Genomic DNA, 17,286 nt, shown 5'->3' on the forward strand with positions numbered 1-17,286 from the left:
GAGAGAAAGGGTGAGTGTGGTGTGTTGGTGTCTGGAGAGCCTCTCAGTGCACACTCAGCCCTCACACTGTGGACGCAGCTCGGCCTGCACTTGATTTTCCTCTAATTGCCACCGAGAGGGTCCCCTCTGGAACTTTTGCAGAGTATGTGCAGAAGGAATTGCGTCCCCTTTTAATTTGCTTTATTGGGTTTTAGGATATTCATAAAGGGGGTGGCCAACTAAACAGGTAGGATCCACATCAAAGTTCCCAGCTGGGGGTGTCCTGGGGGCACAGCAGAGCCCCGCTTCCACCAAGAGCCCGCCTGGGTGGGTTCTCAAGTTTCTTTTGTTCCATTTTGTGTATGTAAGTGAGACCCGCTTTGCCAGTGGCGGTGGGGGAGGGGGAGCTCAGGGTGTGGAGTGAATCTGGTTGTTTCTGAAAGTGGCCATGAGCTGCGCCTGGCCAGTGAGTCAGGACATGGGGCTGCGGTTCTCCCAGGAGCGGGGATGCCACGAGCCAGGAAGGCTGGAGTGGGCAGGACTGTGTGCCCACTGTCAGCTTGGCGCCTTGCTGCTGACCCCACAGGCAGGAGTCTGGGATGCACGACACCCTTGAGAACTGGTGGGCTCAGGTAGATTCTGCAGCCTGGTCAAGCCCTGGGGGCGAGGGGGCCTCCATTTGGAACTGTGCTCACTGAGCAGTGCTGTTGGGGGCTGTGTCACTGCGGCTTGCCAGGGGCCTCCTGAAAAGAGGAGGTTGTCTTGGGGTGTGGAAGTGGTGGTCGAGATGAAGAAAATTAGCAGTTCACAAAGGGGAGGCCGGGCCATCTGAGGCCTGGGCCAGGGCACAGGCCGTGCCGCCAGCACAAGGAACCCTGTGTCTTCGGTCCGGGAGTGTCTGGCGGCAGGTGTGTTTCTCTTGGGGGAGTCACTGCCCACCCTGCACATGTGGGTGTTTGAGACTCTCTTCTGATCACAGTAACTGGGGGGCTTCCGGGGAACTGCAGGCCTGGCCGGAGGACTGGCTGTGAGGCTGGGGAGAGGCCCAAGGGAAATCCACCTGCCCCTGCGAGACCTGGGGCTGAGGCTCCTCCAAGAAAACGGAGTGGGTCTAGACTCAGAAAGGGAAGGGCTCCCAGGGATTGAGGGGACGTGGCCATCCTTGTGGGTGACACTCCCATCCCCACTGACCATCCTGTGTCAGGCCAGGCTCTCCAGCAGCTGGACCTGGCTGGGATATGTGGCTGACACTCCCATCCCCACTGACCATCCTGTGTCAGGCCAGGCTCTCCAGCAGCTGGACCTGGCTGGGATCTGTGGCTGGACACAGCTGGGCACCCCCGAGACAGGGCTGGGTGTGGCCCCTGCATGCTCCTCCCCCATGTCCCCCACGTTGTGAATTTCACTACAATCTGCCAGTCCCAACTGACTCCAGAATGACACCAAGGAACTCTCAAAAGACACACATAAGTCACAGCGTGACGGTAATGCCCAGTGTCTGCTACTCCCAAGACACCCAGACAGGAACTGCACGAAGGAGGACAGGCAGGTGCACGGCCTCTGTCAGTAGTGTGTGAAGTTCCCTTATGGGGCGTCAGGTAAGTTGCTAAAATTATGAGGAGATGTAAAAGTGGAGATGAGAAACTGGCCCATGGTAACTTCTTCAATTAAACCCATTATTATTAGGACCCCAGTTTTATATCATCTTATAAAAAAAAAATCACACAGTGGCTGAATCATTGTCTCTTTTTTAAAAAAGAAACTTGAGCCACTGTATTAGAAAATCGGGCCCAAAGTGCGGGATGAGAAGCGCCAGCTGGGACAAAGCCCGGGTGACCCTCTGAGCGGTGCCGTGAGTGGCACTGTAGCAGACGCAAGTGGAAGGGGCTGCTGAGTGACTGCCCGGCCTGGCTGATGCCCCTGGGGCAGGTGGCCTGGCCCGGGCCCTGGGCAGGAGACAGGAGGGTCAGCGGGCGAGGCTGAGGCTTCTCGAGGGGTCCCGTTAGAGGGCAATGTGGACCCTGGCCGCCCGCCCCTTGGCTCCACTCCAGGCCGCACCACCCACCCCACCCACCACCTCCCTCTCCACCCCACCCCCGTCGAGGGTCCTGACGTGAGACCTCGGGCAACCTCCCGCACTCCCCGCTTCTCGGCTCCGCTCCATTGGCGGGCAGAGGGCTGGGTGGGCGGACGGGGGCTGGGCGCGGCCCTCCTGGATCCTCCGCCTGGCCCCCTCCGAGAGCCTCCGAGCCTCCCGGGATCCACACCCCAACCCCATCCCCTCTCTGCAGGCCACAGACACTCCCAGGACGCCGCCCGGACTCCCTTCTCTACACACCGAGCCAGATCTCCTGGGATGCCCCCCACCGCAGCTCCGAGGGCGCCAGGCCTCCCTCCTCTGATCCGCGGGGCTGCGGAAGGAAACCCCTTCCCCCACCTCTTCCCCCAATCCGAGGGCCCCCGGTGTCTCCTGGGACCCCACCCCGGCTCCGAGGGCACCCGACTTGCCGGGGGACCCTCCCCTCCGGCGCGGACACTGCCCTGGAGCCGCCGCCGCGTGAGGGTCTAGCGCGTCGGGCCGCGGGCTCCCCCTCCCTGGCCCTGGACCTGCAGGAGGAGGGAGCCTTGGCCATGGGACTTGGAGCCACAGTCGGAATTAATCGCTATTACTGCTGATCGCAGGGCCCGAGGCGGGGCGGGGCGGGGGTGGGGGTCCCCGACCTGCCTCCAACTGCTTCGGGGGTCAGAGGTGAACGGGAATCCGAGCAAACTTTTCCACACTCGCTGGCCCCGCCCTTGCCAGCGGCGCGGAGGTGCAGACAAAAGCTGGCTGCGTTTTTACAGCCTGTCCCCGGTGTCACAAAGGCCTTATCAGCCAGACGCGCCGAGAACGCCACTGTTCCTGGCCGGCGGGGTCAGGCGACTTCCCGGGACAAAGACCGGGCCGGCCGCGGTGGGAACCGGGCGTCTGCGGACCCAGCCTGGGCCGGCTCCTGGCTCGAGAGCGTCACAAATTGCGCATTTACTGTACTGCAGACCCCTTCCTGCAGGGCTTGTCATAAATTATGACTGCAGCTCCCTACACATTCCTGCCGTCTGCTTATAATCCTCCTTTCCTCGTGAGACCCGCGGCGGGTCCTGCTCAGACCCTGCTAAGTCAGCATGGTGGGAGAAGTCTGTTGAAGCAAAAATAAAGTCTGGAGTCTCTGATAGCCTTTAGCCCCCAGCAGCGGCCTCAGGGAGGACGACTGGCCGCCGGAAAGGAAGAAGAACAGTATATTTGCTTAAGCGACAGCATCTAGGCATCTATGCCTTTTTATAAACACTCGTCTCCGCTATGCTGTTGAAGCCGTGCCTAAGTCCCCGGGTTGTGCTGCACGGGCAAGGCTGGAATTTTCCCTTTGGTTTAAGGATCTGAGAGGGTGGGGAACCCTTTTAACAACAGCTGAGTTTACTAGCGCCAATAAATGTCTGCTGTAAATGGCTTTTAAAAATAATGATGCCAAACAGACTGGATCTGAAGTTAAGTCCTTGTTCCAACACTTCAGGTTCTCTTTGTAACAACAATGACTTGACTGAACTTGGGTGAACAACACGAAACACAGGTCCTCGGAATTCAAACTGTATTTAGCATGACCCTGCCTATTTTCTCCCCCTTTTATCACTTTCCAGACACAAAGAGGCAGCTTCTTGTAGGTAAGTGGACTTCTGGGACAAATAAATGGCCACGTTCTCAACAGAAGGCAGAGAAATTGCCCGAGAAGAGCCTAGAGTCAGCCCAGGCCACGTTCAATCAGACAGAGCCTTTTATGAAAATTAGTATCATTGCTCCCAGCAATATTCTTTAAGACACAGAAATCATTTACATTTACAATGGCTGCCAGCTTTGGGATACCTTCTCCTTACAGGTCTTTAAAGAACGTTTTTAAAATATCAAATCAATTCACAAGAAAAGAGACAACTTTCGAATATGAAGCTCTTAGTGGTACGGTTCCCATTCCCGCTTAATCATAGAATTTAACAATACAAATAGACGAAAAACTCCATGCAAATTCCACCAGGTGGGAATCACCGGACTGCAGACTAAAAGGAACTGGGTTGAATCTGAGCAGCGGCCGTTCTTGTTTTCTCTTTCCTGGAATAAATGAATTTTTTCCATCAAGCGAACTTTTGGGCTTTCTTGTCTCTTTTTGACCAGCGTAATAAACTTTAAAGGCAGGCTTGAATCAAGTAGGTGAACCCTCCTTCCGTGTGCTTACTGGAAAAAACTCAATCGCTCACCATTCTGGATTTCAGAATTCAACTGTGCCTGAGTTTACTGTGCGAGAGGCTTTTCTCACAAAACACGTGAAAGCAGCCAGTGGAATCGGAATTCTTCTGAAACCATTTCCCAAAAGCAGATTCCCCTGGTGACCCGGTCTGCCTCTCACCTGGCCTTGGGAGAGAGAGAGGACGTTGGGCTGAGGATCGTCCCCTGCATTTTGGTTTTAGTGGAGGCGGCTGGGTCTCAGTGCTGCTCCCGGCTTCATTTTAACTCCTTGCTGTCTCCACACGCTGTGAGTGTGGGAAAGCGCTGTGATGATCCCCGAGCCCCGAGGCCGGCCCAGGAGCTGAGCATGTCGTGGTGATGATGCCCTAAGCGCCAGCAGGGGCAGCACCCTGATTTGCAGCGCTGGGGTTTGGGCAGGGGTCTCCTTTCTCCCTACCCTGTGCACGCCTGTGCTTGGGAGCCTGCCTCTGGCCGGCCTCACTTTCCGGCTTCCTCCGTGCTGAGCGGCTGGAGGAGACCACAGTCAGGCTCCCAGACTATAGACAGTCCTATCCTCTGGCAGAGCGAGGAAAAGCCCGCTGGAGTCCCGGGCTTCGCCACCTTCCTCTTGTCCTGCACATAGCTGAAGCATTTTTATTAAGCCTAAGTTTTATAATTGTGTGGTGTGCGATATGCCGTCACCATCCCAGCGACCCAGACATGAAATAAAACTCTGTGTACACTTATCTGTTTCTTAGTTGTGTGGTTTGGATCTGGATTATAAAAATATAAATGACGAGTCCACAGTTAAATTACCTTGATCATTCTTAAATAGCTTCTTCTAGTAAAGTGAGCCTGTAACGAGCAGGAAAGGAATATACAAATCCTGACAGGTGGTTTGCGTAGCAGTTCAGACGGCACAGTTGAATTTAAACCTTGTTCTTCACCGAGAAGAGGATTCTCGGTTTGTTCCAAAGGGGGCCCTGTAAAATGGGAATCAAAGCAACCTGCATGTGTTTTGGAGTCTTTTGTAAGCTGGTTATGAAATACCGAAGGAGCCCCCTGCCCTCCTCCTGCCCATTTCAAGGGGGTAAACTGTGTCGCATGGTGGGAGGCTCCTGCCTGCCTTGACCAAATTAACAATCTATGATTTTTAATTTAAAAAAATTGTGAGGATGGCTCGGGCGGTGGCTCACGCCTGTCATCCCAGCACTTCTGGAGGCCGAGGCGGGCAGATCACCCAAGGTCAGGAGCTTGAAACCAGCCTGACCAACATGGTGAAACCCTGTCTCTACTAAAAAATACAAAATTAGCCAGGCATAGTGGCAGGCCCCTGTAATCCCAGCTACTTGAGAGGCTGAGACAGGAGAATCGCTTGAACCCGGGAGGCGGAGGTTGCAGTGAGCCGAGATTGTGCTATTGCACTCCGGCCTGGGCAACAAGAGTGAAACTCTGTCTAAAAAAAAAACACTGTGAGAGATAAAAGCAAAGGGAATATGAACGTGTCTGGGGTCGGGGCAGAACAAGATGATGGGTGTTGGATGCCCTCTGTTTCAAACCGCAACCCTGACAGGGCACACGCCCAGACAGAAACGCGGGACCGGGGTCAGAGCCCAGGACAGCAAAGCAAAAGAGAAATGCCCTCCGCCGACCCGAGAGACACCTGGTTCTCATGAACAACCCGCGTGGGCTCTTGTCCACGCGGTGCTGCCTGGCCACCGGCGGCCACTCTTCTAACACAATGCCTGCGTGGAACACACTCTGTGGAGGGGCTGTGCTGCTCCACGGTGGGCGCCGGGACCCCTGCTCTGCCCCTGGAAGGCCCTGGGGTTTTGGGGTTTGTCTGATGCCCAGGCAGCCCCAGGGCACTATGCAGATCGGGGCTGCTTCTCTCAATCCAGGGGTGCTACAGGTCGTTTGAGAGCCCTACAGCCGTTCCGTGGTACGCTGGGGGGCCCGCACCCCTGAGTCCGGCTCCCCGACATTTGTGTTTGACCTCAGCCCCGTCCCCCACCATCTTCAGCCCCGCTAGACAGTTGACATCCCACCACCAACATTCTTGCTCTATTGAGGCAACATGAGAAAAAGATAAACCAAAAAAACAGAAAGCGCCGGCTGTGACAGCTCCTCCCTGCCTCCCGCATCCCCCCGCAGGCGCTTCATCGCCAAGCTCTTGTTTTCTTTCTTCACGTTAAAACAAATTCAGGAACTGTCCCTGTCTGTGTCTCCTGAAACATTTCAAACCAGCTCATTTGTTCATAATTACAGGAGAAAGAACCACCCAGGGGTGATCTGAGTGTCTTGATTTTTCCAAAAGGGAAAGTAGGAGCCAGAGGGTGGGGGTGGGGGGGCGCACCCCCAGAAAAGTGCATGGAGATTCCCGAGGGCCCCTCTGTACCTTCCGCTCATGCTCGGACGAGGCAGCAAGTCAAAGTCCCCCACGACGACTTCCGACACCTCAGAGCCCTATCTCCCTTGCAATCTGATTGCCCCGAAAGTCCCAGGGGAAAGGCTCGGTCCCCGCAGCTGTGTGCAGGGATGTTTTGCTCCCAGCAGCTCCCCAGAGAGCCTGCGCCGCTTCAGGAGCAGCGGGACCCTTGGCCTCGGAAGGGGCCAGCGTGCCCTTGGCCGTGATCTGGGGCCTCCTTGTGCAAATAGAAAACCGCAAGTCCCCTTTTGGGCAACAGGGCCGGGCCCAGGAACAAATTCATGGCCCAATGTGGCCTCTGGCTCTGCTCGGCTCTCCCATGAGCCATGAGGAGGGCTGGGATAGGCCTTAGAGAAGCAAGGGCCGGGGATGGGCCCGGTCACCTCTCAAGAGGTCCCCTGGGGCCAGGAGGGGGAATCTCATTGCCAGATGAGAATGTGGAGGTGGGGCCCACAAGCGGCCCCCTCAGCCCCACGCCGTAGGGATAGCTCTTGTTCATGGAGAGGATTCCCATGGGGCCTGAGATGGGGAAGGAACAGGACGCTGGGCCAGCCCCGCCTGAGAAGGAGGGTGTCGGGGCCTCCATGCCTCCCTCAGCTTAGCCGGTCCTGCCTCCGTCCATGAGGCACTGCGAGGCGGCAGGGCAGCGGGGAGCCTCTGGGGAGGTGCTGGCCGGTTGCTGAGCCTTTTCAAGCTCCGGGGCTCACATGTTCTCAAGCCCCTGTCTCCTGCCTCTCCCCAGTGGCTGCGGAGGAGCACATGGCCAGTCCTCTTTTGTATAGGGCAGGTGTCTTGGGGCGTGTTAGAGGATGCTGGGAGAGGGACACGTGGTCAGTGATTTGAGCAGGCTTCTGAGCAGCCAGAATTGGGTCCTGGCCGGACAGTCAGAACCGGGCCTGTGGGTGCTGCACCGCCCAGCTCAGCAGGTGCCCTGGAGCGCCCCAAAGCATCAGCTAGAGCGCCAGTACACTGCATGGAACCATGAGGGATGCGGGGGTGGCGTCCACCCCCAGACCCCATCTGAATGCACAGCAACCCACGTCCAGTGAAGGCCAGGAGGAGCCCGGGATGGGCTGAAGGAGGTGTGTGACTCCCCCGCCTCCAAAGTGCCCCTAAAGTGTGGGTCTCACCCTAAGGACATAGGAGCACCCTGGAGGCCAGGCCCCAGAGTTTGCTTAAGTCCTGGCTGCCAGTAGCAGGAGACTCGGGGGGAAAGCCCCAGCCTGGGTCCCCATCTGAATATCGACCTGAGTTTTCAGTTCAGAGCGGCCTCTCTCCTCAGCCCAGTAGAGGAGCTCATCTCTTCTGGGAGGCTGTGGCTTCCAGAACTTTCTTTTTAGGACGTTTACACTGTCTTCTGCCCTAGTCTCCTTTTTCCTTTGAAAATGGGGGCTGAGGTCACATGTCTTGAACCTCAAAATGATGGTGATGCTTTTCTGACCGAAGTATTTTCCCTGCCGAATACCATTTGGCAAACTCGACGTTGTTTTACGGAGCTCGGATGTTCAGATATGGTTCCTTCCCTTCTGTGTCTGTGCTGTATTAGAGGTGGGGGTGTGTGTGCAATCTTGAAAGAGAGAGACAGAGAAAGAGAGAGACAGAGAAAGAGAGAGGGAGAGAGAGAGGGGAAGGGAGGAAGATTGTTCACTTGTGTGTGTTTGTGTGGGGGGGTGGTGTTCGTAAGTACCAGGAAATCCTGGTGGAACTCCTGGCATGGTGGAAATCTGAGAAATGGCATTAGTATCATGTGATGTTTCCTTCTCAAAGAGAAGTTGTTAAAAGCTTTTAAAAAATTCTTGGCTTTATTAATATTTCAGGGCAGTTTTTATTTTAGCTCCGCATAGGGTCAAATAGGTTGCTTTGCAGGAACCCACGTTCCCGTGGTCAAGGCCAGGGAATGGAAATGCTTTCTGCCGAGGCCGTGCGGCCGTCACAGCGCGCGAGAGGGCATTTAAACACTAGATTGAAATCTATTATATCCCTTTCAAAAGGCATTGCTAAAAGTCATGTCCTATGAGAGTCTATGGGTTTCTGAGAGCAGTTTTTCATATTTGTAGTATTTAAATCTTATTATTATTCAAAGGAAAATACATTCCACACAATGCTCATTTTCGTTTGATAACTGAAATTCACGGTTGAGATTTCAGGAGAAGAAGCTGCCAACTCAGCCACCTCACTCCCCGTGCCTGGGCGGCGAGTCTCCTCCAGCCTCTGGCCGGCTCCTGCTTTCCTGGGCATTCCAGCCACATGGCTTATCCAGCTCGGAGGTGCACCTTTGCGGGGACATGGGCAGGAGCGTCGGTGGCCCTATAACACCCGACGTCACCGGCTGTGCTACCTATGAGGGTTGCTCTCAAGAGCAGAGGGCTCCTCTCCCTGTCGGAGGGGAAGGTCTCACAGGGGGGTTGAGGGGGTCGGAAGTGCCCCGAGTGGAGGAATTTCTCTCTGCTTTGGGCCATTTTGGTGTTGCATTTGCTTAAATGTGCATTTCGAGTTCCCTCTGGGTTTGTGGCTTTAATTCAGCCTATGGACCTAAAACAGAGAGAACGAATCCCTTGAGGCGGTGTTGGAGAGAGCCATCTGGCAGGTCAGGAGGTATCTGAGGAGTTTTGACATTATCTGTGGTTTGGGTAATAGCGCCAAGTATGTTTCTGACTCTAGGACGGAGCTTTGGAGGAAGTCGGCACCGTGGGATGACGGCGGGGTAAAGGGAAGGAACGGATCAGGATTCAGGATCATTCTTCCATCCTGGCAAAAAGGATTTCTGTCCCCTGGTCCTGACCATGGAAACACAGTTGGCTGCAAAGCAGTCCATTCCTTTTGGACCTCATGTGTAGCTAAAAGGAAAGCTTCCCCGAAATATTAATAATACAATGAAGATTTTTTAAAAGACAGGCTTCTCTTTGAGATTACACGTTTGTTTTTTAAAAAGCTAGACACATAAAGATACCCACTTTACCGCTTAAGTTTAGTTCAAAAGTTCTAATAAACATTTATTTCTTAAATAAAAAAAATCTGGGCCCTTCATTACTGTAGTTTGCATCTCACAAAAGCACAGCCCTGGCCCAGCCCCGCGGTGCCCCTGCCCGTCAGCTTCCCAACGGACGACTAAGGACACACTCTGCAAATCTGAGCCCCAGAAGGGGACAGAAAGACCGTCCTTCTATGAGCCTCAAGCCCAATTTTCCTTCACTCCAATTTCACTTTCATCTGGAAGAAGGAAAATTTTTTTTTAAGTTCTGCTCTTATGTTTATGATTATTCTTTTGCTTCATCTCTGTATTTTTTTTCAATCAGAAAAAGTTATTTTCAACATTTTTGGCTCTAACTGAAGGCCACGGAAGTCCTGGTAGAGTAGATTCATGTCCCCATCCAGAACGAGCTTGTCCAGCGGAGCAACTGCTCGATGGAGATTCTGCTCCACAGCCAAGGGGACGGCAAATGAGGGAGAGCCCCTGGCAGCCAGCCGGGGCCTGCGGGACCTCCCTGGAGTTTGCTCTCTGCATTTCTTAATGCAAAATTGTTTCTGTAAAGTCGAGAGCCTTGAACCACTTTCAATGGCTTGCACAGGCTACGCGGGAATGTTCCGTGACGTGGTCTTCACACACATTTTTCACAGCCATGGGATCCTTTTTTTTTTTTTTTTCAAATGAAATCTCATGTATGACCCCAAGATATTACAGGAAAAACCAGACTACTGTGATGTAAGGGGCCGGGGACCCCGGGCACCCCGAGGAACGCACGGTGTTGAGGATGCAGGCGGAAAGTGCCGCCCGGGAGGCCTGGCTCGAGAGTGAGAAGGGCCTCCAGGGGCCACTCGCAAGCTTGAAATAGAGAAATCCATGAAGCAGCGACCAGCTCTGGGGACACGGTGCCTTCTGGAGTGGAAGGAGACTCCGCGTCTTCTCCCCTGATCAGCCTGTGGGTCTGGATGCCTGTTCTGGTGGTGGTGTGGACCAGCCGTGGAGGTCAAGGATCCAGGGAGCTTAGGGGGGTCCTCAGCCCCGAGGTGGCAGGGACGGAAGCGAAGGTGTCTCTTGCCTGGTTCGCTGCCTGCAGGACAAGGACTTTGTGCCAAAAAGGCCAAGGCCTTCAGCAGGCTGGTCAGAGGCCCCGGAGGCTCTAGGAGGCCCCCGAGTGGCTGCCTCATTGGCCGGTGCGGACTCTTCGGAAAATTTGGTGAAACAGCGCCATTTAGATGGATTCTTTCAGTGACTGTTCCTGCTCTATGCTTCTCCCGTGTCCTTCAGGGAAGCGGCATTTGCAGGAAGTGTGGACCCTGTGATCCGCGGTCCTGCCTGCTTCATTGCTCTTTTCCACCTGAACCACCATCTCGGGGTTCAGGAACTGCCAGCCTCAGGCAGGGTCCCTGAGCAAGGCTCCAGTGGAGCCCTCCCGGGGTGAGTCAGCTCCCCGGAAGCCAGTGCTGGCCGAGCACCAAACAGCACCCCCACTGCAGGCCAGGGCTTGGCAGATGTCCCCAAAGAGGCTCAGACAACCCTTGCCTCGGCACCTCCACCAATCTTGGTGCCACATCCTCAGGGACAATTCCAAGAGGCAGAAGCCCCCGTTATGAGCCCGGACCTACCTGCTCACTGATCTGACACATGGTGAGGTTCTGGTCATCGCAGGAGCACGCCACACGGATGTACTTGAGCCAGCTGCCAGCCCCCGCCTGATTTACATCCACGCAGAACTTCTCACTGCCCAGGTCTTCGGAGATCTGCTGGGAGGAAAGCGAAGCGGGAGTCAGAGGTGCCCTGTGTGCTGGAGTCTGCACACAGCCTCTGCCCACCCAGAAACCTGGCTGTTTGGGCTCAAGTAGGAAGGCAAGTCGGCGTCCAGACCTCATCCCACCCTCCGGGCATCAGCGGGGCTCCCAGCCCACCCAGCCTGCCCATGCCCGGGAGTCTCCAGGAGTCTCCAGGAGCCCAGCAGAAAGGCAGGGAATGGCCTTTTCTTTCCTCACCGAGCAGATCACTGCCCTGGCCCGGCGATAAAATGAGCCTCCAGAGTTGCAACCCCCACCCCCGCAGCAAAGCTGACCCACGTGTGAGAAGGCAGGGACTGCTGCATCTGGGAGCAGAGCCCTCTGCTAAGGAGCTGGGGCGCTGGGCTAGAGAAAAGCGTGTCTGAAGGTGAAGGTGTTGCTGGGTGTGCATGTGTGTGTGCATGCTCAGGGCAGCCTGCACATCACTCTGAGAGTAAGAAAAGCATCTGGTTTCCTTAAAGCTGGAGAGTTTCAGTTTGACACCCAGCAGCATGAAGACGCCTAGCTGTTCTCACCACGCCCGCAAAGTCACACGCGCACCAACTTGGCTTTACTTTGTTGTCACTGTTGCCTCTGAACGGGCAGAGTGGCAACCCCTAGGACTTTTCTTATTTGCTGTGACCCCCACTCCTCCGAGGACCACCGATGAGGAGACCTGACCTGCTGTCCACTGTGGAGAGACGGTGTCCCCTCAAAAAGCCTGACCATGGGTGGCGGCTGCAGGCCCCCCAGCCTCCCCCACTCTGGCCAGTAGCTACCCTGGGTTCTGAATTCAAACCAGCAGCATCTTGGGCAAGCTTCCTGGGCAGCCCAGCCCAGACAGGGCAGGAGGGAGGGCAGGGGGCAGGGGATGGGGCCACACTACACTCAGGTCCCAAAAGTAGAAAGGCTATGTCTCTGTGGGCAGGAGTGCCCTTGGGCAGGTGTGTCCTGCTGGACAGGTGCATATGGGTGGGCAGGTGTGTCCTGCTGGACAGGTGTATGTGGGTGGGCAGCTGTGTCCTTGGGTGGGTGTGTCCTGGTGGGCAGGTGGGTCACGGTGGGCATATGTGTCCTTGTGGGCAGGCGTGTCCTTGAGCAGGTGTATCTGGGTGGGCAGGTGTGTTCCTGGACAGGTGTGTCCTTGGGCAAGTGTGTCCTTGGGCAGGTGTGTCCTGGTGGGCAAGTGTGTCCTTGGGCAGGTGTGTCCTGGTGGGCAAGTGTGTCCTTGGGCAGGTGTGTCCTTGGGCAGGTGTGTCCTTGGGCAGGTGTGTCCTTCTGCAGGTGTGTCCTGGTGGGCAGGTGTGTCCTTGGGCAGGTGTGTCCTTCTGCAGGTGTGTCCTGGTGGGCAGGTGTGTCCTTGGGCAGGTGTGTCTTTGAGCAGGTGTGTCTGGGCGGGCAGGGGTGATGGATAAGGGAGTCACAAGGACCCAGGGGAGTCAGGATGAGACAGTGACCTGTCCAAGTGAAAACAGTGGAGGCTGACTCTGGGCACCTCAGATGCTCGGCATGCACTCTCTCGGGTTCCTAGCCATCTTGGGCCTGGTGCTGGAACTCTTTTGACAAGTTAAACGTCGGCACCAATCAATGGGGAAGCGTGTGGTCCACGTGCCCCGGTCTCTGTGCATGGCGTTCCCTCTTCCCCTGAGGCTTCCGGGGAAAGTTGGCCCCCAGAGCACAGCAGAGACAGGGAGAGGGCCTCGAGTCTCTTTCCTGTTCCACTTGCTCTCAGTCCCCTTGTTGACATCCACCACCAAGCTGGGGTTCCCGACTAAGGGTTTCCAGAGGTGCTGGGTGAGATAGATTGGGGTGCAGGGCGGGAGGTCAGCCAGGGCAGAGGGGCGTGCTCCTGGGGTCCCTGTGCTCCCTATCACACACAGCCGTGCCTGCCCCTGGGCCCCTTCTGGCTCCATCCAGGGCAGTGGGAGATTCACTCAAAGCCTGTCTTATTTCAGAGACGGCAGCGGCAGAAATGCTCCCAAGCTCATGGGCTGTGGCAGCTGTGCTCCATTCACCAAGTGACTGTGACTGAATGGCCAGGTCCCTTCTCTGCCCGGGGTTGGCCGTGAATCCTGTCCACTCGGAACTGTAGGTGGGCCTGTGGTCCACAGGGGATGTGGGTCCAAGAAGCATAACTAGGCTAGGGGCTGGAGCCCGAGGAAAACACTGGCGGCGGGGGGACGCTCAATATACAAACGATGGAGTAGCAGGAGCACAGCTGGCCACATGGGGCTGGCAGTATCCCAGTCCCATCCCCAGCCCATGGGTCCACTTCTCCATAGAGGCCTGCTGACGTCACAGCACATTGTACACAGTGCCTGTGGGCTGAGGGCTGGTGCTCACCCAGGGCGGGCCGTGCCCTCCCACCTGGGACCCGGATTTTTGTCTTCAAAGCTGGAGCACCTGGGTCACAGCACCCTATTGGTGCAGCCAGGAGCACGTGCTCCTGAGTGCATCCCCCTCAGCCCAGGGACCAGCTGATGGGGCTCGGGCCACTTCCCAAGAGGCAGGACTCACCCCTAATGCACCCAAGACATGGGCTCAGCCAACACCTTCCCCCTGTTCTGGGCCCCGGCTGGCTCAAGCCTCGCTTTGGTGGGGAGTCTGTGGCCACCCTGCTGTTCAGGACTCAGGGCAGGTTCCCAGGGAGACAGCCTCTGTGTTACCAGCTTCTGCAGACACAGCTGTGCCCCAGGCAGGACTGCAAATCCCTTGACATTTGAGGTCCTGGTCCCTAAAGGGGCTGCAGGAAGGGTCCCCACGCTGTCCAGGGAGGTCACTGCCTGCCCTGCCCAAGTCCAGGGCCAGCCCAATCCAAGAACCACAGACTCAGCAGCCTGCCCCATTGCACCCCATCTCTTGCCAGGACAGGGGTGGCAGGGGCGTGGCATGGGAGGGAGGAGGCCACAAGCGGCTGGTTGTCACTAGGGAGGCAGGCTTCCCATCCTCTAGGGTGCAGACCCAGGGCCACCAGCCCCACGTGGTGAGGCCCCTCCCCAGGCACAGAGGCCTCTTAGGGCCCCCCACCTCCTACCCTGACTGCTGATGCGCATCAGGAAACTGCTGGAAAGGCCCGCCAAGCCAGAGCTGTGGTCGGCAGCCCTGCCATCTTCCTCTGCCACAGGAAGGGAGCGAAGCTGGGCTGGCCAAGACCCACGAGGCCCCACCCTCCCTCACCACTGGCCGGGTCTGGGTTGGAGGTCACTGTGGGGCAGGGGACTCACAGCCCCTGTACAGGTGGTGGCCTGGGTGCCAGGTTCTTCCTCTCTGTCTCCCCTGCTCTGCTTCTCTCTGTCTGTCTCTGTATCTCTCCCTCTCAGCATGGGTCTCTTTTGGGCTCTCTCTCTTCATATACGGCACAGGGGCCAGGGAGAAGGTAAATGACGCGTGAGTGACCACAGCCATGGCATGGGCTTCTCCTGGGGCCTGGTTGTTGACTCAAGAGTGTTGGCCTCTGTCGGGCATGGTGGCTCATGCCTATAATCCCAGCATTTTGAGAGGCTGAGGCGGGTGGATCACCTGAGGTCAGGAGTTCAAGACCAGGCTGGCCAACATGGGGAAACCCCGTCTCTACTAAAAATACAAAAGTTAGCTGGGTGTGGTGGTATGCAGCTACTTGGGAGGCTGAGGCACAAGAATTGCTTGTACCTGGGAGGAAGAGGCTATAGTGAGCCGAGATTGCGCCACTGCACTCCAGCCTGGGAGACAGAGTGAGAGACTCTGTCTCAAAAAAACAAACAAAAAAACAAGAGTGTTGGCTTCATCTTGACTTCCAGGCCTTGGGGATCTCCCCAATAAATCCCTGGAAAAACAATCCGTGTCCCACTATTTTAAGTGCTTCCAAGCCCCTCGCCATCCAGGCGTGCATGTATCTGGGTGTGTGCTTGTGTGTGGGCGTGTGCCTGCATGGTGCAAATGTATGTGGGGGGTGTGCATGTGTGTGGGTGCACCTGTGCATGTATGTATGTGTGTGCGTTCATGTATGTGTGCTTGTCCTGGGGGAATGCGGCGAGAAGCCTTTGGTGAGCAGAAGGCCGAAGCCAGCAGGAGGACATTGAAGCGATGGCCAATTCCCTCTCAAAAATGTGGATTCTGTGTCATGGCAGAGCTCCTGGAGGAGAACCCTGGCCCCTTCCATCCAACCTCACATCTGAGGCCTCCTCAATGCCTGTGATCCGGCCACTGATGGCTGCAGGTCTAGGGACCCACCTGTGCACTGGGACAGCCAGTCTCCAGGCCTATACCACTGTGCTCTGTGGAGGAGGCACCCGTTGTGCTCCTAGGCAGCCGGTGTATTGTTGAATGCATCGAGTCACTGGGAATTGTTTCTTGGGGGATAGGCTCTCCCTTCTTGTAATGCCCCCCTCACCTTGCAGAATAAGCCTCTCTTTTCCACATGATGGCCCTGCAGGTATTTGCGTGCGGCCTGAGTACTAACCCTTCCCTGCCAGGGTAAACATCTCTGGCTCTCTCAAGCATGTCTGAACAGGGACACGGCTGGTTTCTCACCCACATGGGACAGTGTTCTTGAGCCTCCGGTCTGTCCCTGACCCTCTCGGGTACAGAGGCCTGGAGACCAGAGGCAACAACTCCCCCAGGGGTCCTGGTCCCGAGTACACGCTCAGGCTTTGCTGCCCTGCGGGTGGGGTCCCCTCTCTGGCCTGACAGCCTCTCCTCCCTTGTCACTCTCATTTCCCAGCCTTTTCTCCTTGTCCCCGGAGGCCCGGTCCCCAACCCCTGACCAATTTGATAGTCACAGGGTGGGAGTTACACCTGGTGGCCCCTAAAGGGAGGAGCTTCCCCTCTGCCTGTTGGGCCCCCTGGGGTGACTGAGGAGGTCTTGGTTAACTCCTTCCTTCCACAGAGGGGCACCTCTGAGGGGGGCCAGGTGGGCGCTAACCCTTCCTCCAGGAGAGCCAGGAGAAGCCCTGGTCTGAGGGCCCTGAACCAGCAATAAGTGCACTGAGAAGGGTGTGCCGGAAGGGCATGCACCGGGAGGGGCGTGTTAGGAGAGGGTGCACGGGGAGGGGATGTGTTGGGAGGGGTGTGCCAGGAGGCGGTGCACTGGGAGGGGTGTGTTGGGATGAATGTGTTGGGAGAAGTGTGCTGGGAGGGGTGTGTTGGGAGGGGTGTGTTGGGAGGGGTGCGCCAGGAGGGGTGTGTTGGGATGAATGTGTTGGGAGGGGGTGCATGGTGAGGGATTGCACTGGGAGGGGTGTGCTGGGAAGGGTCTGTTAGGAGGAGTGTATTGGGAGGGGTGTGTTGGGAGGGGTGTGTTGGGAGGGGTGTGCTGGGAGGGGTTTGTTGGGAGAGGTGTGTTGGGAGGGGTGTGTTGGGAGGGGTGTGCCAGGAGGCGGTGCACTGGGAGGGGTGTGTTGGGAGAGGTGTGTTGGGAGGGGTGTGTTGGGAGGGGTGTGTTGGGAGGGGTGTGCTGGGAGAGGTGTGTTGGGAGGGGTGTGTTGGGAGGGGTGTGTTGGGAGGGGTGTGCTGGGAGGGGTGAGTTGGGGGGGTGCACCGGGGGGGGGGTGCACCGGGAGGGGTGTGTTGGGGAGGGTGCACCAGGAAGGGCGTGCTGGGAGGGGCCAGGCCTATGTCTGCTATCACAGTCAGGTGTGGGGTCTCCCCTGAGATGCCTGACCACATCTGGCTGCCTGTCCCAGCATGGAGGGTCCAGCCCTGCTGGGGTCCTGCTGGACCCATCTGGGAACCCCTGAAGGAGGGAGCAGACGGAGCAGGAGCTTGGACAGAACTTCAGAAGCCACTGCTTTTCTGTCTCAGATCAGAGAAATGCTCCTGAAGTGGCCCTGGGCCGTGGTTCTGGCCAGGCAGGTGGAGGCTCAGGCCTGGCTTCTTGGGCCTGTACTGTCTCTGATTCCAGAAA

General features: G+C 56.8%; 1 protein-coding gene across 5 annotated transcripts in view; it reads right to left on the reverse strand.

Annotated features, from left to right (window-relative positions):
- PRDM16 (PR/SET domain 16) overlaps positions 1-17,286 on the reverse strand; it is a 375,795-nt gene that overhangs the window by 41,864 nt on the left and 316,645 nt on the right. For 3 of the 5 annotated variants that reach the window (XM_016952776.4, XM_016952769.4, XM_016952780.4), the window contains exon 4: positions 11,244-11,381. In XM_016952776.4, the coding sequence (XP_016808265.3) occupies positions 11,244-11,381 (138 nt within the window). The remainder of the gene's footprint in view (positions 1-11,243; positions 11,382-17,286) is intronic. The other 2 variants (XM_016952782.4, XM_016952775.4) reach the window with 1 other exon arrangement.

The sequence above is a fragment of the Pan troglodytes genome, chromosome 1, assembly GCF_028858775.2.
Source record: "Pan troglodytes isolate AG18354 chromosome 1, NHGRI_mPanTro3-v2.0_pri, whole genome shotgun sequence".
NCBI classification, from domain to species: domain Eukaryota; kingdom Metazoa; phylum Chordata; class Mammalia; order Primates; family Hominidae; genus Pan; species Pan troglodytes.